The 23,102-nt window shown below is 41.7% G+C and overlaps 1 protein-coding gene across 4 annotated transcripts; it reads left to right on the top strand.

The window, feature by feature from the left end:
- Positions 1–837: 837 nt before the first annotated feature.
- TMEM248 (transmembrane protein 248) lies at positions 838–20,548 on the top strand. Of its 4 annotated transcripts, none has more exons than XM_073315057.1 (7): positions 838–1,070; positions 10,203–10,379; positions 11,384–11,669; positions 13,030–13,180; positions 15,161–15,344; positions 16,375–16,518; positions 17,620–20,548. In XM_073315057.1, exons 2-7 carry the CDS (start codon positions 10,221–10,223, stop codon positions 17,650–17,652), a joined length of 957 nt encoding a protein of 318 aa, XP_073171158.1. In that variant the 5' UTR covers positions 838–1,070; positions 10,203–10,220; the 3' UTR covers positions 17,653–20,548. The 4 variants fall into 4 exon arrangements, with proteins under 4 accessions (XP_073171158.1, XP_073171162.1, XP_073171161.2 ...); XM_073315061.2 differs by having other exon boundaries at positions 838–1,104; XM_073315060.2 differs by lacking the exon at positions 838–1,070 and adding an exon at positions 1,164–1,469.
- The last annotated feature ends 2,554 nt before the right edge of the window (positions 20,549–23,102 follow it).

Genomic DNA, 23,102 nt, shown 5'->3' with positions numbered 1-23,102 from the left:
CTTTGGGGGCCTCCCTGGCTCAGCCCCCTCCCCACTAGCCACTGGGGGAGCTTTAGGGGCCACCCTAACTCGGCCCCCTCCCCACTAGCCACTGGGGGAGCTTTGGGGGCCTCCCTGGCTCAGCCCCCTCCCCACTAGCCACTGGGGGAGCTTTAGGGGCCACCCTGGCTGAGCCCCCTCCCCACTCACCACTGGGGGAGCTTTGGGGGCCTCCCTGGCTCAGCCCCCTCCCCACTAGCCACTGGGGGAGCTTTAGGGGCCACCCTGGCTCAGCCCCCTCCCCACTGGGGGAGCTTTGGGGGCCACCCTGGCTCAGCCCCCTCCCCACTAGCCACTGGGGGAGCTTTGGGGGCCTCCCTGGCTCAGCCCACTCGCCACTGGGGGAGCTTTAGGGGCCTCCCTGGCTCAGCCCCCTCCCCACTCGCCACTGGGGGAGCTTTGGGGGCCACCCTGGCTCAGCCCCCTCCCCACTAGCCACTGGGGGAGCTTTGGGGGCCACCCTGGCTCAGCCCCCTCCCCACTAGCCACTGGGGGAGCTTTGGGGGCCACCCTGGCTCAGCCCCCTCCCCACTAGCCACTGGGGGAGCTTTAGGGGCCACCCTGGCTCAGCCCCCTCCCCACTCGCCACTGGGGGAGCTTTGGGGGCCTCCCTGGCTGAGTCCCCTCCCCCCAGCTACTGGGGGAGCCCCCCCTCTGCCTATCCACTCCCGCTACCGGGGCTGCCCTAGCTCTCAAAGCCCCGCCCCTTCCAGCGAGGGGGAAGGAGGCCGGCGGGGCTGGGCTGGGCGCGGCGTTCCTGTTGGCCGTCAGGGAATCTTGTCCCCCCTGAGCCGCCGTCCGCGGCTGGCTGGGGGTGAGAGGTGACGTGACGGCTGCGTCCCCGGAAGCCGCGGGACGGGAGGGAGGGAGGCCGGCGGAGCAGGGCGTCGGAGCAGCCGCCTGGCCACAGCCTCCCGCAGGGCCGGAGAATGGTGCAGGGCCAGGCGCCCCGCCGCCTGTGAGCCCGGCCGCCGCCTCCGGGCCCCGCCCTGCTCCGCCCCGCCCGGGGGCTTCTTCCCCTTGCGCCGCCGGTAAGAGACGCCGAGGCGGGCGCGGGCCTTGGCGGTGAGCTGCGCCCTGGGGCGGGGGCCGGGCGGGGCGGGGCGGGGCAGGCGAGGCGAGGCGAGGCGGCCCCGCCCCCACGTGCCGCCCGCCCCGCCGCTGGCATGGGAGGGGAGCCGCCTGGTCCCAACGTTTCCTGTGAATTGTGTCCCCCCCCCCGTCCCCCCGAGAGAGGCGGCGGCGGCGAGAGAAAAGCGGGTGGGGCGTTCGGGGGTTTCGCAGCTCCGCGGGGGCAGAGCTTGGCCCCGTGTCAAACGGGGTCCCCCCCCCCCCGGTGTCCGCCTGAGCGCTGCGGCTTGTTGTGTAACGGCCGCCTTCCGCTGGCCCGCTGCAGCCCTGGAGCAGGAGTCGCCGCTGCGAGCTATTTGGTAACGAGGATCCTCCGCCGATCCCCGAGCACGGGCCGAGTGAGCTGACTAGGTCTCCTCTGCCTCTAGCTTCAGGCCTGTTAATCTCCATGTCCATGTATTTGCGCTGCATACTTTACAGAAAGGGGATTAATGATCAGGACTTGATTTACCTGGTATTTTGAGGTCGCCCTTAAATCACGAAAATAAAGGTTAGGTTGCTCTTAGCTGGATTTCCATATTTTAGGCTTGAACTACTTCTGCGGATTCGTGATCGATTAGTAAAAAGAATAACTTGAATGGCCACAAAAGCTGGTTCAGATTCTGAGTGATTTTGTAATTAGTTTACTTTGTTTACTACACATATGCTATTTATACTGATTTGCTGTTAATTCATACAAGTGAAGATGTTGCTGTATGCCAGAATTTTCTTATAAAAGATAATGTATCTGAAACAAGGCTGCTAGATACATAGATTTGAATTTGAGCCACGTCTCATAATCATAGTTACGGATACCCTGGGAAACATTCCTGAATGTAGAGGGAAGGACTAAATTACAAAACAACTCTTTCTCCTCTCTTCTCCTCCCCTCTTTTAATTTGTTTCTAAAGGCTTGCCTACCTAAGGAAATTTTACTAGTATAATTATAACCCTGGAATTATACGGGTATCACTGAAGCTGTATAATTGTGCCTATAAATTTCCCTGTGTAAATAAGTCCTAAGTCCAGATATGAATCTAAGTAGGGTTGCTTTTCAGGTCGATGTCAAACTTTTGAAAAGTTAGGTGGCTTAAAGTTCAGAATTGGATGTGTACAATTTAGGGCTGCCTTTCATAATAAAACCTAAATGCATTTTAAAAAAAAAAACCCCCACAGGTTAAATTCTGGGGATTGTGAAATGGACACTAAGCCTTTTATCGCTAGGTTGCTATAGTAAGTAAATATCATCACCATCTCACGGCTTTTCACTGGCCTATGTGAAATGACCAAATGGTTTCAATCCAGTTTCTAGTGGGCATGTGTCCACATATCAATTGGCACCTTTTGTTGGCAGACAGGGTATACAGACTGAGGATTGAATTGGCCTTGGAGACCATCTCTGATTCTAGATATGGTCTCTTGAGGCACATTCTGAGAGGGTGGCACTGGTGAGTTCCATTCTTTACAGGCTTTCAGTAAGACTTGGAGGATTGGTATCATTGCTGGGGAAATGTGATTCTCATTTTCCATTTTAAATTCTTTTTTTAATCAACTATGTAAAATGGAAACTGTTTCTGCAGTTTAAAAAAAAAAATCAGAGATGTACATGCATCTGAAGACAATAACAACCAGACGTCTGTGTTATCTGGCTAAGCCAGATGCATCCAGCAACAGACAGGATCTGAAAAATACCCCTGCCACTGAACGATTATTGTACTTTGATAGTGCGGCTCTATTTTTAGTGATTCACTGAGTGTTCTGGCAGTTTTGGACTCCTTTTCAATATGAGCAGCTTACAATTTTTTTGTTAAAAGGAGTTGAGACTTTTTTTAATTAAACATTTACATGTCTGGGCAAATAAAACAGAATTTTAGGGGTCTGTTGGGTAAACTAGCACTTAATAGGATTTCTTGATGACACAGTTCTGCTGCTCCCCACCCTAGCTCTCCTTGCAAAACAATTGTGTACTGCAGGTTCTGTTTAGGGGACCAGCCAGACTAGTGCATTAAATGGGACTGAGAGTCACAATTCCTGGGTTTTGTTCCTCATACTAACCTTTTTTGTAGCCTTCAATACATTATTCTTTGCCACAGATTACCCATCTGTAAAATGGAGGCAGTATTTGCCTGCTTAATTTAGGAGTTGAGGTTTAACAAAGTTAAGTTGTAGTTTGTTTTGAGACCTTTGCGTGAAACAGGATATAGACATGAAAGGTACTCTTTCTTTGACTCTTTTTTTTTCTCCAAGTTTTTCACCTTAGCTATTTTTTTTTGTTCTTTTGCTGCACCGTGTCCTCGGTTTCCTTCACAACTGTCCACTGTTTTTTTTGGGTTTTTTTTGATGTTTTAAACAAACACTTTATGTGGTTATATGCTGAATGCCTAAATATAGCAGAGATAAGAGGGGCAGGTAAGTGATCATAAACCCACCTCCTTGTTTCTTTGCAAGTTTGAAGTTTCTTTAAGTTTTGTTTTTGCTTTCCCTAAATACCCTATGGTAAACCTGCTTTTTGTTGCACTCTGCAAGTATAGGTTCAGTTTCTGCAGTTGGATCTACTTGCGTGGACACCCTCCCCCCACTTCCACATAGACATCCATTGAAATCTGCATTGGTGGGTCTGATACTATAATTGGACCCATAGTAATTTTTAACAAAAATGTGCAGATCAGCTAGCAAATGTAACTTGACATGGGCCAGTGTGAAATCTAGCCATAAATTACTAACGGGGGGTGTGTGTGTGTCACATTTTGGAAATGCATGTTTTGCAGAAGTACTACTGGTTTCCATTAATATCGTAAAGACACTAAATGATTCATGAAAATAAGGAAACATGGGAAGAGCCTAGAAAGGGCCGAGATTAACTGTGCAGCTGGAGATATGGAAACATCTCTTCTGAATGCTGAGCTGCACTTTAAGCTGCTAATAAAACAAAATGTCTGTTTATATTTGGCTGTTGTGATGTAAAGATCTTAGCTGGTGGTGTAATTAGGTTTTTAAATCCATGGGTCTTACTCAACAAGTCTTGATTCCTGGTCTTGTTCTTTACTTTGTGAAAAAGACGGATGTCATTTAGTGTTTTTCTTTGTTTCCTGTTGTATTATTCTTTTTTTAAATCCAGGACACAGAAGAGTGGGAGGGTAACTTGAACGTTTGAAAGGGCTGGGCACTGGAAAATTTACAGTCAATGTCAGAGCCTTGAAGTAAGGCTCTCGGGACACCTCTGCCAGGCAGCTTGCTGTCTGTTACTGGGACAAGTTTTGAAGCCATTCAGCTGGGAGCTGATGTGATTCTAACAGGATGAATAAAAACATCTGTGAACTCTTAAATTCTTAGTTTTCTCCCATTAAAATCAGTGGTGAAAGAGAAAATAAGAAAACTATGCAAATTAATAGGTAAAAACTTTTTTTTCTCAATTTCATATTTTCTTAGTGTAGCAAGAAGTAGTTCTGAAATTCCCATAGGAAGAGGGAATGTTGATAATTTATAACCTGCTTTCATTGCTGCAGTAAATCAATTTGTATGTCAGTTTGGAGACTTACCTTACTTATTGGTGGTTTTTTGTTCAGCATTCCAGTGCCTTTAGGTTCAGAATTATTAAAATGAATGATTGTCTTGAAATTAATCAGTCTCCAGAGTAGCACTGTAGAAGCCACTGGTATACCTAGCAATTGCAACAGGCAGTGTATGTTGCTGATCCTTTGGGATTTTATCTTTATAATGCCTGCCTGGCTTTGGGTTAACTACAACATCCCTGTAACTTTTGTGTGTGTGTGTGTGTGTGTCCTTAAGGTGGAGAGTGCATGTTAGTAACTTAACTCAATTTTAATACAGTTTTTTGTCTAGAGTATATGTAGGTATTGACAAAAGCCAAGTGATTTGGATCCAAGGCCGAAGTTCTGGACTGAAAATTTTTACTTATCCGGTTGTACTTGAGATAGTATGTAGATTGCAAAATAGTATGCATATCCTTAATCCTGCAAGGTTTAGGCACAGTGGAGAGAAGTCAAGGACTGTGCATTCACCTGCCATTGGAGCCTCTCTTTAAATTTTATTAGCTTAAAAAAAAGAAACCTGATGCTGTCACTTTGCACATTTCTAGCACAGTTCCTGTGAGGCTCAAAGTGTTTTGAATTAAGCCTCATCAATGCCTTGAGGTAGTTCCGTTCCTCAGATTAATCATTTGTAAAATTCATGTAATGGAGTTAGGGACTTTCTCCCAAGGTCGCACAGCAAGCCAGTGACAGATGCAGAACAGAACTAGAATTGGTAGCAAAACAGAGGTTCTGATAGGTTTCAGAGTAGCAGCCGTGTTAGTCTGTATCCGCAAAAAGAAAAGGAGTACTTGTAGCACCTTAGAGACTAACACATTTATTTGAGCATAAGCTTTCGTGAGCTACATGCATCCGATGAAGTGAGCTGTAGCTCACGAAAGTTATGCTCAAATAAATTGGTTAGTCTCTGAGGTGCCACAAGTCCTCCTTTTTTTAGAGGTTCTGATGCACTTTTTCGAAAGAGATGTAAATATGACTCAGGAGTTCTGATGCCCAGTCCCTGCCTGAACCAGTAGGTTACACCCACTCATAAAAAGTCTCATGGCGATGGAAATGCATATAAATATATTAGTCTGTGGCAGAAATATTTGGACACTGAAAATTTACAGGTTTCAGAGCGGTAGCCGTGTTAGTCTGACTCCAGCGAGAAACTGCAGAATTGGAATTAATTTGCAAACTGGACACCATCAAATTAAGCCTGAATAAAGACTGGGAGTGGATGGGTCAGTGCAAAAACTAATTTTCCCCTGCTGATACATACCTTCTTGTTAACTGTTTGAAATGGAAAGGAGTACTTGTGGCACCTTAGAGTCTCTAAGGTGCCACAAGTACTCCTTTTCTTTTTATGGATACAGACTAACACGGCTGCTACTCTGAAACCTGTTTGAAATGGGCCACCTTGATTACATTGGCCTCATTAGTACTACAAAAGTCCTTAATTGAATTGGCTCATTAGCACTGACCTTCCCCCCCCCCCACACACACACACTTGGTAAGGCAATCCCATCTTTTCGTATGCTGTGTATTTATACCTCTCTACTGTATTTTCCACTCCAGGCATTCGATGAATTGGGTTCTAGCCCACAAAAGCTTATGCCCAAATACATTTGTTAGTCTCCAAGATGCCACAAGGACTCCTCACTGAAAAAATTAGTTGTGTTTAGGTGCTGTGCTCCATAGTTTCAATCAGGAGTGTGGAATCATTCCGAAGTTACTACGGATTTGTATATGAAGGAGTCTTGATACACTGAGCACGTGCAATTGCTGGTTTTCTCCTCACCTCTGATATTAACCACCCACAGGTTTTGTTGTAAATACTCAAAGGGCCTGTTATCCTTTGGAGATAGCATCCTATAACACTTCCTGACTGTTTTCAAAGTTCTAGGACAGTTTGGTTTCCAAACTTTAACAACCTGTGAACCCCTTTCAAGTCTTGTGAACCTGCTCTTAAAAATGAATATTTCCAGGGATTTTCTCCTTTACCTGAGTATAAATTATAAAAGCATTGATCTTGGACATATAAAGTTTGTTTTTATGATATGCTTATTACACACTATTTATTATTATTATTATTTATCATTACAGTATTTTTATTACATTATGAAAATGGCAACACTCTTTCAAGATCTCACTTTCGTAGCTTGTATCACTTTGAATAAGTCTGTTATAGGACAAGGCTCCTAGGTTTCATCAAGGAGTATCAGATGTGAAACAGCATGAAGGGATTTAAGAAGCCAACTTAAATCGTTCCTCCTACACAAGCATTCAGGTCTTGAGCAGTCCAGGCAAACAACGCACGTTACAACAAAGCTTAAACTTGTTCTTCATAATAATTTAAAAAACAGCACTAGCTGCCTATTTAATTTTTAAAACGGCAAAAAATATCCACCTCCCTTTCCATTTCTTATAAGGAGTCTGAAGTTTAAATCTCCTCAGTGTGATAGATATGCTTGCTTTGATCCGCTTAGCACTTGGAATTCCAGGGGCTGTGGGCTGCTGTCCCCGTGCTGCCCGGTGTTCCTAGGGGCAGCTCTGTCTGCCACTAGGGAACTTTTTCGTGAGAACCCCCTGTAACATTTCGCAAACCCCCAGGGGTTCACAAACGCCAGTTTGGGAACTACTGTTCTAGGAGGATGTTTGGCAACAAGTCCTCAGAAAAGCTGGTGCTCTTTTAGCAACAAAAAATATTTGGGCAGATTTTGTTTTAATGAGTTTTAGCACATCCATTTTGGTGGCTGACTGAAAAGAAACCCCTGGGGAAACCAGAATTCTAATGAAATTGCTGACGGTCCCTTAAATTTACAGTAAGCTGCAATACTGTATTTGCTCCTGGGTAACATTCAGCTTTGATTAAATGCTGTAATAAACCTTGCCTCTTGCTGGGTGGGTTTTTTTAATAAGAAAATATGGAAGGAAACATTGAATACAACTCTGCTCTTGGTTTTTGTTTTGCTCTGTTTCCATCTCAACATGTCTCCAGTGTTTCTAGACTGACATTTGTGATGAACCCTAGTTGAAAAAAAAATTTCAGAAATTTGCTGAAATGGAATCCTGTCCTGCCAGTGACAAGATAGGAGACAGAACTTTAGAATTGGGTCATACCCAATTAATTTTCTTATCTGAGGCAATTCAGCCCTCCCCTATTGCACCTGCCTTTTCTTGACACCTTAATTAGCTTTTCTAGCAGTAGCGCTGTGTGTCTCTGAGAAGTGTGGGCTCTGGTAGGATACGCTTTCTCTTCTTTCTACCTCTTCTTTCCTTTTTTCTCCCACTTCCTTCTCTATAGCTCTTTCCTATATCCCTCTCCCCCTGCCCACCCACACACAGGATTTTTACCATTAGATGCTTGTAGTGCTGCTACTGATCATTGTTGGCACAATGGTGCTGGTTACCTTAGTCTTTGGGGAGTGGATAGAAATCAGTTAGTGGAGCAAGGTTGTGCACCCAGGATACGATCCTGCACTCTGAAATGAACCCTGTTTTAAAAAGTTGTACCAAGGAAAAGAGAGAGAGATTGTATGTTAAAGTCTGCTATGTTTGGAGGAATGCAATAATCTCCTCACTGAACTTTTCTGTCTCCATTGGAGCAAAGTGATTTTTTCTTCCTAGAAGAAACTGATGACAAAGTGTAGGCCAGTAAAATATTAGGAATACTGATGTGAAAAGCTGCAGTTATTGTATGGATCATACGTACCGTGTGCTTCTAACAAGAGAGCACAAGGCACACAAACTTGCAGGGAGCAGAATCCCTGACTTAATGAAAATTCCCAAGAGATGGATCTTGTTTTAGTCCTGGATTGCTGAGTCATAACCATTAAAGTGCTATGCTCTTGAGATGCTTGGTTTGCATCTTTCAATTGCTCAAAATTCGGATGGGCAGCACTGGTTTCTAGACAAAAGTCCTTTCCTTTCCTTCTGTGTACTCTAAGGATTAAGATATTTTAGCATGACTACAGGTAAAGCAAATAAAGGAAACAGGATTGCTTGTGGTGTTCTCTGCTTGCGCAGTTTCTGAAGTAGAGCCTCAGAGCTGCACTTTAACACTTGACTGCATTGTTTTCTTTTTGGGTGGGGGTGAGTAATTCCAATAGACCTTAATCCCCTTCACTTGCATAATGGAAAGACAGGAAAACTCAAAAGAAATGGAGAATCAATAGGATTAAATGGAAAGTCTGCTTCAACTCAGTAGACCAAGGGTAGTCAATAGGCAGATCACGGCCATGGGCCAAACCCGGACTGCCATATGCTTTTGAACAAACCCTGAAATCTTTTTATTTACGTATTATTGTTATCTTCTCTGGAGTCTGGACCTTGACTAAGAAATTTGGATCTTGACAAAAATTGACTACCCCTGCAGTAGACTTAGGTCTGTAGAGTAGACCTGGCCTATCTCAGTGTAACTACATTGCAGAGGTGTCTGGAAAATCCACCCTCCTGGGTGGTGATGTTATACCTACCTAAACCCCCCCGCCATGCAGACAGTGCTATGTCGACAGGAGACTTCTCCTGTCAGCATAGCTACTGCCTCTCAGGGAGGTGGATTGACTATGCTGATGGGAGAAGCTCTCCTGTCAGCGTAGGAGTGTCTTCATGTTCGTGCTACAGCAATGCAGCTGCATTGGTGCAATTGTGCTGATGCAGCATTTTAAGTGTCACTCTGTGTGTTCACAGTCCTATCTGCTTAATTTACTGACTCAAGTAAGTTTGTACTTCTTTTCATGCTGGAGAATGAACGGAGAGATGAATCTTCTGGCTCATTCAGTAAATGGAGTTTCTGATAACAGGACTTTAGTTGACGTGTCAGCTGGAAGTGTTGCAGCCTGAGTCTCAGATCCCAGTTTGCACATCCGATGGCTAGAAAAAACATTGGTTTATTGATAAACTGATCAGATTTGGTCAAGATCCAAATGCATAACTTCATGAGGCTTTTCTCTAACCAGATCGCTTTTCAAAGTGGAACAGTACTTTGCAGCTACATTGAATAATTCTCACTTATAAAGTGCCATCATCTATTTCACACTTGGTACAGCTGGGTCTTAAAATGGCTTTTAAAGGCTTTTGTCTTAAGTTTGGAAGTATAATAACTTAACTGGAAATTTGCAGACCTTATCTGTGGGCTTCATTGAAACTACATTTCCATTATAATCTTATTAATTCAAATACTGTTCTTATGGAATCCAAATACAGCTGTGTATGCTATGCTGGGTGACTAGTCAAGGAAATAAAATAAAGAACTGTATGGACCACTGATTCTCATTGGCTGTCAGTAATAGGAAGCGTGTTTGATTCTGTTAAAAGCTATGGCATCTTTCTTTTAATTCCATTCTTTCTGGAAATTGTAGTGGTTGGGAGAACAAAATCTGGCACCTTTTCGAGGAATTTTTTTTAGATTTGTTTAATCCGCAACCACATTTTTCTGTTGATTGATTGACTTAAATTATCTCTTGGAAAAAATCACGTTCTTCCTATGTGTCACTCTGTTCTAATGCTCTCCATTTTCAGGTGGATCTAATCAGAATAATGTTCAACATAAACCCTTTGGAGAATCTGAAGGTTTACATCAGCAGTCGCCCTCCTCTTGTGGTCTTTATGATCAGTGTAAGCGCTATGGCAATAGCTTTTCTGACACTGGGTTATTTCTTTAAAATCAAGGAGATCAAGTCACCGGAAATGACAGAGGTATGGTATAATAAGATATGTATACTGACATCCTGCAGTAACACACTTCCTGGCTTTTGTGATGGGACATGCTTATTTAACAAAAAGAAAAGGGAGGACTTGTGGCACCTTAGAGACCAACCAATTTATTTGAGCATAAGCTTTCGTGCTTACGAAAGCTTATGCTCAAATAAATTGGTTGGTCTCTAAGGTGCCACAAGTCCTCCCTTTTCTTTTTGCGAATACAGACTAACACGGCTGCTACTCTGAAACCTATGCTTATTTAACAGTTTGTATGTTTTCTCCTGTGCTAGTGCACAGGACCTGATTGTTTTCATTTGCATTACTGTATTTTAATCTCTAATCTAGAAGCAGTCATTTACCTTGCAAGGAATAATCTCGATACAATTCATTTGACGGGGTCGGGGGGGAGGCGAAATTAATGCTCTCTCATTAGGAGAATGTGTTTGTAAGACTCCCCCCTGCAACTGCTAACCTTATTCTGTTCTAACAAATGGCTTGATTCATGGAACTTCTTCTGATCTTTGTTTTAAGTTACCTTGCAAAACTGTTCCATAGTTTGAGTGCATTTTGATAAAAGTATGTGAGCTAAACTTCATTGGGAGCTCTCTGTATGAGAGAGACCAGGGCTCCTCACTAAACAAAGTTAATGTAAGTACACCAACATTATTAATTTCATTTGTAGCTCTGAGGAGAGTATTATTCTACCATGCTCTTTATAGCTTTGAAAATGAGTAATTGATCAGTGGGGTGAAGTGGGAATCAGAATTGGCATTTGATTTATAAAAACAAACAAACACAAGCATCAGATATTTCTCCTATTGAGAGTGTTGCCGCTTACTTCAATGGAGGGTAGGATTCAGATTGTCTTGGTGACATGGAATAATATAGATTTAAAACTAGATATTAAAAATCTGAACTGCTCTTTGAAGAAGTGACAGTACCGAATAATTTTGCTAATCTAATCTGTCATCTAATCTAGATTTTTGTCTCGCTTTTTAAAGGACTGGAATACTTTCCTCTTGAGGTTTAATGATTTGGACTTCTGTACATCAGAGAATGAAACCTTAAAACATCTCATCAATGATACCACAACTCCAGAAAGTACAGTGACTAGCGGACAAGCCAGATCTTCTACACAATCTCCACAGACTCTTGAGGACTCTGGTCCAGTAAACATCTCTGTGACAATCACTCTGACACTGGACCCACTCAAACCATTTGGCGGGTATTCCCGTAATGTCACACACCTAAGTTCCACAATTTTGGGGCATCAGATTGGACTCTCAGGTATGCAAAATTTGATTGTTCCAAGAGTGAATAATAATTACACTTCTAATATTACAAATGTCTGAAGAAGGAATATAAAAATCTAGCTCGTCACTAAAGAAATGAATCATTGGCTTAGACATTATGTGCATTGCTAAAATTTTTGTCAGTACTTCACAATCATGAGCCTGTCTCTCTCCTTTTTGGCAAAAAGTAACTTTTCCCTGTATTTGGGGTAATAGGGAAGATGTATGTACAGTCAAATATATACACACTACTTTGCAATCTAAAAAAGATCCAGCAGCCCAGTCACATTCGTTTGAAAGTATTTTCAAAACAAATTTCTGAACTGGAAAAGCTGCTTCTTGCTTATGCAGGGTACACTTGAGTGCTGCTGATCAGTCCATCGGTTTTGGTGGTGGTGAATCCTTCTGCATCAATGATCCAGCTGTACATTAACTGAAAACCTCTTGTTGATTTAAAATCTAAAATACAAACTCGTTCAGGATAAAGCTGCTGAAAAGAAGGAACGATCGTAAAACTTTCCAGTGATGCTAAGATGATGAAAGAATCCTAACCTATTCTGTTGGCTTGCCTGGCCAGACAGACAAGTCAGTGGGTTGTGGAGACTTTGTAAAGTGGTTTACAGGAACTGTTTAGAGTTGAAGTTCAGCATGTTTAATTTTACAGTGGTGCTATAACATCAGGGTGGCTTGCACCTGAAATATCCTATAGCAAACACATGCCACAACTAAAAATCTCTATTGCTTACAGCAACTTTCTCTACTCTTTCCTGAACGATATTGTGTAACTTCTGTTGATCAAACCACCTGGTTTTAATCTGCATATCAAATCTGGTTTATCCCTGGGGACCTACAGTTTTATCATTTGGAGAACCCAGCGGTTTAATCTTATCTCTTATAGTTTTATCTATTGATGAGGTTGTGCATATTAAGGCGCTTTTCAGCAGTTATATCTGCATGGATTTCTCTATAGTAAAAATTAAACTGCAGAAAAAGCAGATGATGAACTAAGGTTTTAGGAGGGGAAGGGCTAAAATTCGAAGATGTAATTACTGATAAAATTGTTGCAGACAGTGGCCGGATTATGCACAATTATAGAGAGGTTTTCTAAATTCAAAAGCTTGTAAAGGCCCAATGGTCATGGGACCAGGTCCAAAACTGTCATCAGTGCTAATAACTGGGTGGTTTGGGGCAGGAGGGGAAATGGGAGTCTGTAATTTTCCAGATATTTCTTTGCTTCCCGCGATGATGGCCACAAAGCTGTGTGTCCACAAAAATACAATCGACCACACGCCTTTTCCTAGTACTTGTTGCTGTTACTGCTCTCATCATACCAACAATTTCTTTCTTTCTAAAAGGCAGAGAATCCCACGAGGAGATAAATATTACGTTCACCCTGCCTGCTGCTTGGAATTCAGATGACTGTGTTCTCCATGGTCACTGTGAGCAGGTGGTATTTACAACCTGTATGACTGTCTCAGCAGCCAGCAATGTGTTTCCTGTCACAGTGTAAGTGCCTTTCTAATTATTTGTTTTTAGGGTTACCTCAGATGTACCCACTACTCTCTTAATGCTTTGGATGCTTTTCTTATGCTCCCCATGACTCTCTAACATTGACTTTGGAAGTAAGTGATACATTCTCTCTTTAGTAGTATAAAGTCCAGTTTGTTTTGAAAAGACATTTGGTGACCTTACTAACACAGTAGAATTTCCCTGGATGTTGTTTAGCTCCATCTCTCTCTTTCTTTTCTCCCTCCCCGCCTCCCGTTATTGTGTGGTGGTGGAGTTCTAGCCACAATCCAGGGAATGTGGACAGGAACTATGGACAGGAACTATAGAACTCATAGTTTTGAAACTATCCAGATAAAGTTACAACTGTTTAATAATGACTCTCATGTTGGAAGGATATTTACACCTTGTGCTTCAAGTTTAAACCAGTTTCTAACTATTAGAGACCAGGATGAGACCTATTTGGGGTCAGATTATTCCACATATGTCTACTGCAGGGTTCTTACACCATTCTCTGAACTGTCTGGTTTTAGCTACCCTCAAAGAGAGGATACAGGGCTGGGTAGATTACTGGTCTGATCATAGAATCGTAGAATATCAGGGTTGGAAGGGACCTCAGGAGGTCATCTAGTCCAACCCCCAATTTTTGCCCCAAATCTCTAAATGGCCCCCTCAAAAATTGAACTCTCAACCCTGGGTTTAGCAGGCCAATGCTCAAACCACTGAGCTATACCTCCCCCCTCAGGTATGGCTGTTCCTAGTTGTGTTCACCTGCAGAGTTTCATTTTAGTACTTGATGTCCTAATATCAATTTTTCCTTCATTTCAAAATAGCATCACTTTGGTTTTAAAAGTGCAAAAGTATTCAAGGGCTTTCCGGACTTCTGCATCCCTAACTTGCTGAAAAGGGCCAGTTCAGAGCCAACTTAGCCTGAGTCATGTCTACTTTAAAGCCTCTCAGAAATGATGCTGATTGTCTTCAACATAAGCAAACTGCGGTTGTTGTAAGAGAGAGAAATGTTTTCTGAAAACCTTCTTTAAACTGTAATATCTTTAAATGGAACAATGAATACAGCTAAAGTGATATACCATGGGGAAACAGATGGTTCAGGGGATTGGGATGGCATATAGATCCTTTAAGTGCTATCTAAAAGCTAGGTGGTCGTATTATTTATTATCTCTAAGTAGGTAGCTTGATCAAAGCTCAGATCATTGGTGACCAAAAGTTGATTCTTTCTGGCAACTGGTCTGTATCTAATGAGTTTGGTCTCAGTCTCTTCAGCAGTAGAAGGGTGTTCACAAAGAAGGTATCATGATTGACTTCCCCCCACTTCAACAACTGTGTCAAGAGGACAAGGCTGAATAGGCATTGGCGAGTGAATGCCTCTCTTGCATTGAGGTGGCATTGCCAGGTCAGCGCCGGGAAGCTAACATTACCACTGCCTGCGCTGTATCTGTTCTTTGGATGGAATCCTTCAGTTAACAAAATCACACCCTCAAAACAGTAAAATCCAAAGCAGGTGGAGTGTTAGGTGAGGCAAGTGCCACACTACTTTGTTCCTGATGGTAACAAACTTTCCCCTTGTCTTCTCTACACACCTGTGGATCAGGCACACCAAGTTCTCGTTCTTTATCCCCCTTCTCTTCTAGAGCTTGGGGTGGGTTCACCTGAAAGCTGTATTAAAAATATCAGAAGTTTTTTTGAAACCTAGTACATACTCCTCTCGTTAAATGACGGGGGGTTTGACTTTTTGAAACAGATTGCAATGAAAGTTTAATGTTGCTATCGGTTCTAGATTTTCTTTTCCTTTAGCATTATATTTTGCCATTACACTAGGGATGATCCTGAATAAAAACAATACACTGTTTACACTGTTCAAAGAGAGAATGACCCTTACTATGTTCTGAAAGTCAGCCATACAGGACACTGAAAATGGCAATTCATCTGCTTGTTTGTTTGTTTTTGTTTTTTTATCCTCAGTCAGCCACCGCATTGTGTTCCTGAGACGTACAGCAATGCTACCCTCTGGTACAAGATCTTCACTACAGCCAGGGACTCAAATACAAAATATGCACAAGATTATAACCCTTTCTGGTGTTACAAAGGAGCCATTGGAAAAGTCTATCATGCTTTAAATCCCAAATTAACTGTCATAGTTCCAGATGTAAGTGTCAATGCTCTATTCTGACTGAATACCTCCTGTCCATTTAACTGAATAAGGTAGTCTTCTCTTGCTGACCTAAAAGAGTTGCATAGCACTGCATTCTTAAATAGTTGCTTGCAGTGGTGGTGTAGCCATGTTAGTCTCAAGATATTAGAGTGACAAGGTGGGTGAGGTGGTCTAACAAAAGATATCAACTTCTGTTGGTGAGAGAGACAAGTTTTCAAGCTACAGAGGTTTTTCTTCAGGTCTGGGGAACCTGCACAACACCTTCAAAAGACATGCCTGAGAGCTTAAATTCATATCTTAGCTAGATGCTAAAAATCATGGTCTTAATAAAGACACTGGATTTATGGCTTATTACAGCGTGTAACCCACTAACCCCTTTTTGTCCTATGATTGCAGAGGCATTAACAGGCCACTTCACCTTGAATGGTCTCTTAGAATACGTGTTAACTTTTTATGCTAAACAATCTTTCACCTTGTATTTAGCTGTGAGATACAGTACCTTTCCCAGATCTGCAGGAGAGCTCTGTGTCGCTTTAAAACTTGTCTTTCACCTCCAGTAGTTGGTCCAATAAAAGAGAGTATGTCACCCACCTTGTCTGTCTTAAATAGTTGCCGTAGCTATGTCAGAGATGGCTGCATTTCAGTGGTGATCTCCATATATCTCAATATGCCTAACAGCTTCTTTAATTAAAGATTTATAATTTGAAATCCTCTGATTAAAGGTGCCACTGTTTTATAGAGAAGTGCAAGAGTAGTGTAATGAATGTTGTTAAAATGCAGTCACTAGTGCAAATTAAATAATGTTAGGAAAATGTGTAAGTTATCCTTAACTGCCAAAGCTTAGAGCTCCCTTACTACCTTCAACTTTCAGAAGTTCTGCATTAACAATGTAGAGGAAATCCTTTGTATTGAGAAGAAACAAGGTTGGGAAAGTGGCTTCTTTGCTAATCTGCTAAACGTTGCTTGAATGTCAAATGCCTTCTCTATGTACAGAATCAGTAAACGGTTTTATTTCTCTGTGCAGGATGATCGCTCACTAATAAACTTGCATCTCATGCATACCAGTTATTTTCTTTTTGTGATGGTGATTACAATGTTCTGCTATGCAGTTATTAAAGGTAGACCAAGCAAACTGAGGCAAAGCAATACAGAATTCTGCCCTGAAAAAGTAAGTTTACTTAAGATAATACATACAGCATTGATGGGGGGCGGGGGGTGGAAATTAGAAAAGATCCCTTTTATATACAAAGTTTACATTATTTAATTGGTATACAATGATGATTCGCTTCTGTCCCAACCTAAAAAGAAAAGGAGTACTTGTGGCACCCTAGAGACTAACCAATTTATTTGAACATGAGCTTTCGTGAGCTACAGCTCACTTCATCGGATGCAAGCTCACGAAAGCTCATGCTCAAATAAATTGGTTAGTCTCTAAGGTGCCACAAGTACTCCTTTTCTTTTTGCGAATACAGACTAACACGGCTGTTACTCTGAAACCTGTCCCAACCTAGTATCTCATTGGAGGACAGTAAATAATGGCACTGTAAAAGGTGCCTTGTTCTCTGCCTGTATAATCCAGCCCATGGATGTAGTGGAGAAACAAGGCAGAAGATTCCATTCAGCAATTAAATGCCTTGATTAAGAGTAGGGTGTATAATCTGTGGCTAAAGCAGAGGATTGAGAATCATGACTACTGGAGTCTCTTGTATCTCAGCCACTGGCACTAAGACCTTGAACAAATCACTTAATGCTTTGTGCCTCTGTTTTGCCTCCTGTTTGCAAGGCATAGAATAGTCCTCTATGCCCTGCGGGTGCTCAGAAACTTAACAAGTACGTATGTCTATAGTGCTGGTAGATCCTTCAATTAGAGATTCTTATTCTGTAAGTATAGGGTATTAGTTGCACTTCAGTAAATGCAGAAGTGATTTGGCGTTTTTTAATACCTCTAACATGTAACATCAAGTAAACTGTATTTACAACACCGTATATTATTTGCACTTTGGCATATATCAAGTATGTCTTACGCAGCTTGAAATAGTCTTAAATTCTCTTATTACAAGAAGACAGCATACATTTATTAAAATATTGCTATCACAGCTAGTTCTAATGGTTGTAATCAGCATTAACGAAAATTAATACTGATGTTGGTTTAAGGGCAGTTAAACTAATTATATATACGCATACACACATTCACTTCGCTTAATGGATTAAATATGGATGTATTTAACTATGTAACAAGAAGCTACAATGTACTATCCTTCATTATTAGGGAAACTTCCTACCAAGAGCTGAATATCTTTGAATATTTGATAAATACCAATTACAAAATATCTTCAGATATATTTTGGTGGTCTTTCCAACCTGGAGTCCTCAGAATGGCAATGACAGACGTCCTAGCTGCATAGAGATAAGTAATGTGCAAATAGAGTTGATTTCAATTATACACAAGCTCTTAATTCTGTAATTTTTTTTGTTTTACTTCCAGGTTGCTTTGTCAGAAGCATAATCCATCTCCTTTTACTGAAAATGGCTGAGAACCATAATCATTGCCTGCTGAACCCAGACTGGGTCTTAAGACTTTGTGAATACATTATCTTGCAATGTTGGTTTATTCCAACCAAAGACATTTCAAGTGCCTGTAATTGATTTGTACATATTTATAAAAGTATATTCAGATGACGCACTTGTTCCGCACAGTAGTGCGGCGAGAATCTTTAAATCTTTACCTGTGGACATAGCTGAATGTTTGTGTAGATAATAGATGTGTGTAGTGATAAGGATCACGTAGTCAGAGCAAGATATTTTTGTCTAGCTGCATCTGGGCAGGTTAAGATGCCTTTCCAAATGTCTCAAACAATACAAACCCTTTGTTTTTGCCCAATGATATGTACAGCGTGTTTGAAACAGTATGCATCTTTGATATAATATTGCATTTCCAAAGCCACTGATCTACTACATAAATTCAGTGTGTGTATGTGGCTTAATACTTTTTTCCATTTTCTCCTTGCTTGCAAGAAAAGATATCAACATTTCTAGATTTTTTTTAAGAGAAATACATATTCACATTTTAATATTGCTGTAGTTAGGACAAACTTGTGCTTTTATCCAGAATTTAATAAAAAAGGCAAAGTCTTATTTTAAAATCCTTTCTATTGTAAAGTGCTAAGATTCACTTTTCATGGGGCCTGCTGGAATGGCAGAGCAGTGATCTGCATTGGGGTTGTATGGAAAGTTTTCCACTTACTTTGCCTCTGCTCCACAGCCTTCAAATCAGCAACTTCCTTGGTATAAAATAGCTTTTTATAACCTGTCTAAAAAGTGGATTTAAAAAAAAAAGGATGCATTCTATTAATAGTCAGTTGTGGCTCCATGGAGCCTGGTCAAGTGCAAATAACAAAGGGAAAAGGAAGATATAGTAACTTAAAGACCATTGTAAGTGCTTCATGTTGGACCTTCCATACATCTCTAAAGGGCAGCTGAAAATGACATATTTTTATCTACTGTTGTCTTCTGAGGGGAAGATGACAACTAGTGGGCTAGTCCTGTTGTGAATAAGTTGAGGGAAACCTTACCTGAGAAATTTGTATTGGTCTTTTTGTCCATTGTTAAAATCAGAGTAGACTTGATTTCTTGGACTGCTTTTGTTCTGTGGGTTTTTTCCCATTTCTGGCTTATTCCGTCTCCTTCCAGCCTGTCCTCCAGTTACCTTTTTAATTCTCGTAAGACAGAAGTTTCCTGTAGACACTTCCACCACAGCTTTTAAAATCTCACTGGTTGCCTTAATGACCCTTCATGTCATCTTTCAGCTTTCCTGTCAGGTAGCGCAATTCTAAATGTGGGTGTATACATTTTTCTTTGATACGTTTCATACTGCCATGTGATACATGAAACCATAAATCCAATTCAAAGACTGTAATCGCTGATATGTTGGCATAAAATCCTCTGTCTAGACACTGTTGATTGCACATTGCTGTGTTCTGCACACCATCTTATATATTGTATAAAACCACTTTTCTTCAGAAAATAGTTCCTCATATAATTGTGATCGCTGTACACAGCGTATTGGTTATTTCACTAAAATGTGTTTTCTCCAGATACCTTAAGATTAAACTTTAGAGACAGCCGTTTAGTTTGAAATCCATAAATGAAATAACTAAGGCTTCTGATCTTCAGTTGAAGCTACTGTTCACTAGTAAAACTCCACCAACGAAGCAGTAAATTTACTAAATAAAAATATGTAGAAAGCTTAAAGTGAAATTCTATTCTACTGCTCCTAACTTACGCATTCCCCACCTTTTATTTAGTACTCGTCTTTGAAACTGACTGAGGGGTGGTTCAGAATGGATAACTGCGGAAGGAGGTTAGTGCTGGTACAGTCAGTACCGGAAAATGCCCCGAGAACACTTACATCATCATGTAAAGATACTTGAAATAAATCCAAAATCAATGCTCTAGTTCAGCAAACTAACGTCAAACCCCAAAAGCCCCAAACAGAACTACCTAGAAAGAAAAACACAATTGGATGTGTTGGGGGAACAGGTTTTTATAGGAGGTGGTTTTGGTAATTAGAGGGGCCAGCTTCAAAAATACATAGTCAAACCCCACAAACAACTGTACTGCAAATAAACATTAAGCTCAGATTGCAACCCACAAATGCAAGGAGATTAGCATTAAGGGCATATTTTTCATTCTTAACTTACCCCTTTGTACCTAGGTATTGCAGCACACAGGTGAGGTCACCCAGTAGGCTAAGACTTTATCATACTTACGAGTATTGGATTGTACCTAGGCACAATATACAAAAATTAAATGCAGCCAAGCAGAAGGGTAAAAACTTAATATTAAAGTGGTTGTTCAGATCATATTGATCTTTCCTTTTTGTTTTCTTTTTCTTTTTAACTATGACTTGAATCAGTTTTGATTCTATTTGTAAGTGTTTTCTTGTTGTTAGAAAGCTGCCATTTCTGTTGCATTTTTCTTTGGCATTACATAGAAAGTCTGAGCCTTGGTTTACAGCCTTCCTCTGCAGGTGATGTAGGGTTAAGATGGTATTTTTAAAAAAAAAAACAACACATTTCACTTGTATTGTTGCATGATGGTTAATAGCAGATTTGGTAATGACACTTCTCTCCTATATTAATTTTGTGTTTGTAAGATGTGCATATTGCTTTGCAGAATAAAAAAAAGTTTATTCCGTTGTCTTTTTTTTTTTTTTAACCAATTCCTTATGGACGTTTCATAAATCCTCTCTTTAGGTTGTGTGCAACACAAGGGAATTTGTTTTGACAGTGCACAGTAGTCTGGAATTTCAAACCCTATCTTGTGCGTATGCTCCAATAAACACTTCAGTTTAGAATTTAAAAAAAAAAAAAGTAAAAATGTGTGTTGTGCAGGAGGAGACAGTTGTTTTGATGTCCAGCATGATAAAATGCAGCACTCATGACACTTAAACCCATTTAACCCAGATATTTCTCCTTGTGCTTGAAGCTCCGGTATCCTGCTGTGCAGTTAAAGGTAGATCGGCAAGCTTCATCAATGCAGTACAGATTTCCGCTCTGAAAAGGTAATGAGGGCTAAGATGAGAAATGCCTGGTGGGGGAAGGAGTAGAAAATAGCTTCAGTTACCTTTGAGACAGTGCAAAACAGGACAATTTCACGCCTCAGTAAGAATATTTTTTGTCTTGACCGTTTCCCTTTAAAAGTTAATCTCCTTGGCTATGTTTTCCTGTAGCACTGTAGATTGCTTCCTTTTGAGATCTCTAACAGTGTGGACAGTGAAGGCAAAATGGTCATTTTCCCTCTTGTCACTTTTGCTTTCTGGTTCTCACGCCATACACACGCGCATGGGCTCGCTGTTTGGCGGGCGGGAACAGCAATGTAAACCTCGACTCCAAACGATACCATTCATGAGCATTTTGTCTAGTCCCTTCACCGAAGCTTGCCTCTAAGTTTTTGCACATATATAAATGTTTTTGCAGCTTTTTGCTATTCTCTTTCCGGGTCACTTGTCTTATGCCAGAGGTTTTCAAACTGGGGGTAGCACGGAATGTATTCTGGGGAGGATGTGAGAAGCTTTGGGGGATTAACCCATGCATTTTACCCACAGCAATAAATCACCAGCAAAGCTAATTCCTCCAGGTCCCCAGATGGCGCTGTCCATTTTAATGGATTTCTTTTAAGCTGGCATAGCATAATACAAAGTCATTGCCATCCGTACATTCATCTGTTTTGCTATGACAGTGTGCACATTTAATTGTGAGCATCGAGCACAATCACGGTTTTGCTTCAGCTCTTATTACAATGGATCGTTGACTTTGTTTCAATCAATGCCTTACTCTTTCGAACGTTTAGTGGAAGTTTGCATGTTTTGTTTTAATATGTACTTTGTGGGGCAGCAGCGCTGTGTGTGTAGAGTACTGCAGACTCACAGAAGGGGAGTGCTCTCAGATAAATTTGAGAACCACTGTCCTAGGCCATTATGAATAAGGCCAATATTGGAGGTGGAGGATGGGGAAATGCTGATCTGGCTAAAAGTTGAAATAAAGCGAATCAGACGGGGGCTTGTTCTTTCCCTGCAGTAATCTCCACCGCTATGCAGTGAGCGGCTTATGTAACTGAATGCCGAAGAGAGGCCTCCTTGCCACAGGCATGGCCTAAATTATTTAACTGAATGAGATGTTGCCCCCAGCATGGATCCAGGGGACTTGAGGGAAGGATGTAATTGGCTGTGTCAGTTGGTTACTGTTGGTATATAAAGGTATGGAGCAGAGACGAACTAGTTCAGTCTGCCTGGAGCCAGTTGCTACACCCTCGTTTCTGTGTCTGGTGCAGAGGAAGACTGAACAGCACCTCATGGTTCGCCTGGGCCTCACACTAGGGCAGCAGTGGAGGGCAAAAGGGACGCCATGCAATCAATCACAGCCCAGGCACTCGATGTTTGACGAGCACAAGAAAGCCCATCCCCCTTGAGTGGGGTGCAAAAAGCTGTCTTGCTCTAGCTTCTTCTGCACAGAAGCTATCAGCGGATGTAACCTCTCTGTATTGTTTAAAAGTGAATGTTAAGTGGCTGGGCCATCATCAGTCTCATGGAGAGGAAGGTCTGATATCTGTAGCAGGACCCCCTCAAGGCCCTAAAAGAATGTTTTCCTAGAGCTAGCAGGCTCGGGGGTACCTAGGTGGTGTAGGGTAGCTGTCCTCGCTTGTAGCACTAACGCTTACCTCATCTAGCGCTATGCTGGCTCCTGTTGTAACAAAAAGATCTTCTCCCTCAGCCCATGCTAAATCCTTTGTCCCAAGGCTGACGAAGTGGAGGAAGCAAGACTCTAGGACACGTATTCATTTGTTTTCCCTTTAAACAAACATACTTTTATAGCCAAAGGAGGAAGCAATACCGGTTGGCAAACAAGCGAGTTTACGCTCTGAATTTCCTGGCAATGCTTATGCTTCCTGAAAAATAGATTTGGTCTGCAAACAGCGCCGTATAATACATTTGTGTAACCTTGGAAGGGCAGCGGGGGGCTGTATTTCTCGGTAAGCATTTGAAAATACGTAACCCATGGTTTAATCTGGTCTATTGTAAGGATGGTTTGTTTCAGTACATAAGAGAGGCAGAATTTTAACATAGATCCTTGGGCTACCTCCTTCTGGTATATGCTAGATTAAGCATCTTGATCAGGTGGGGAGCATCTTCCACTGCTCTTGATAGTCAACAGGACTCCTTCTGGAGCAGGACAGGTAGAGGAAGCCGGATGC

This window comes from Lepidochelys kempii, chromosome 17, assembly GCF_965140285.1.
Source record: "Lepidochelys kempii isolate rLepKem1 chromosome 17, rLepKem1.hap1, whole genome shotgun sequence".
Taxonomy (NCBI): Eukaryota; Metazoa; Chordata; order Testudines; family Cheloniidae; genus Lepidochelys; species Lepidochelys kempii.
Note: the sequence above shows the minus strand (reverse complement) of the source record. Positions and strands in the feature narration are given on the sequence as shown.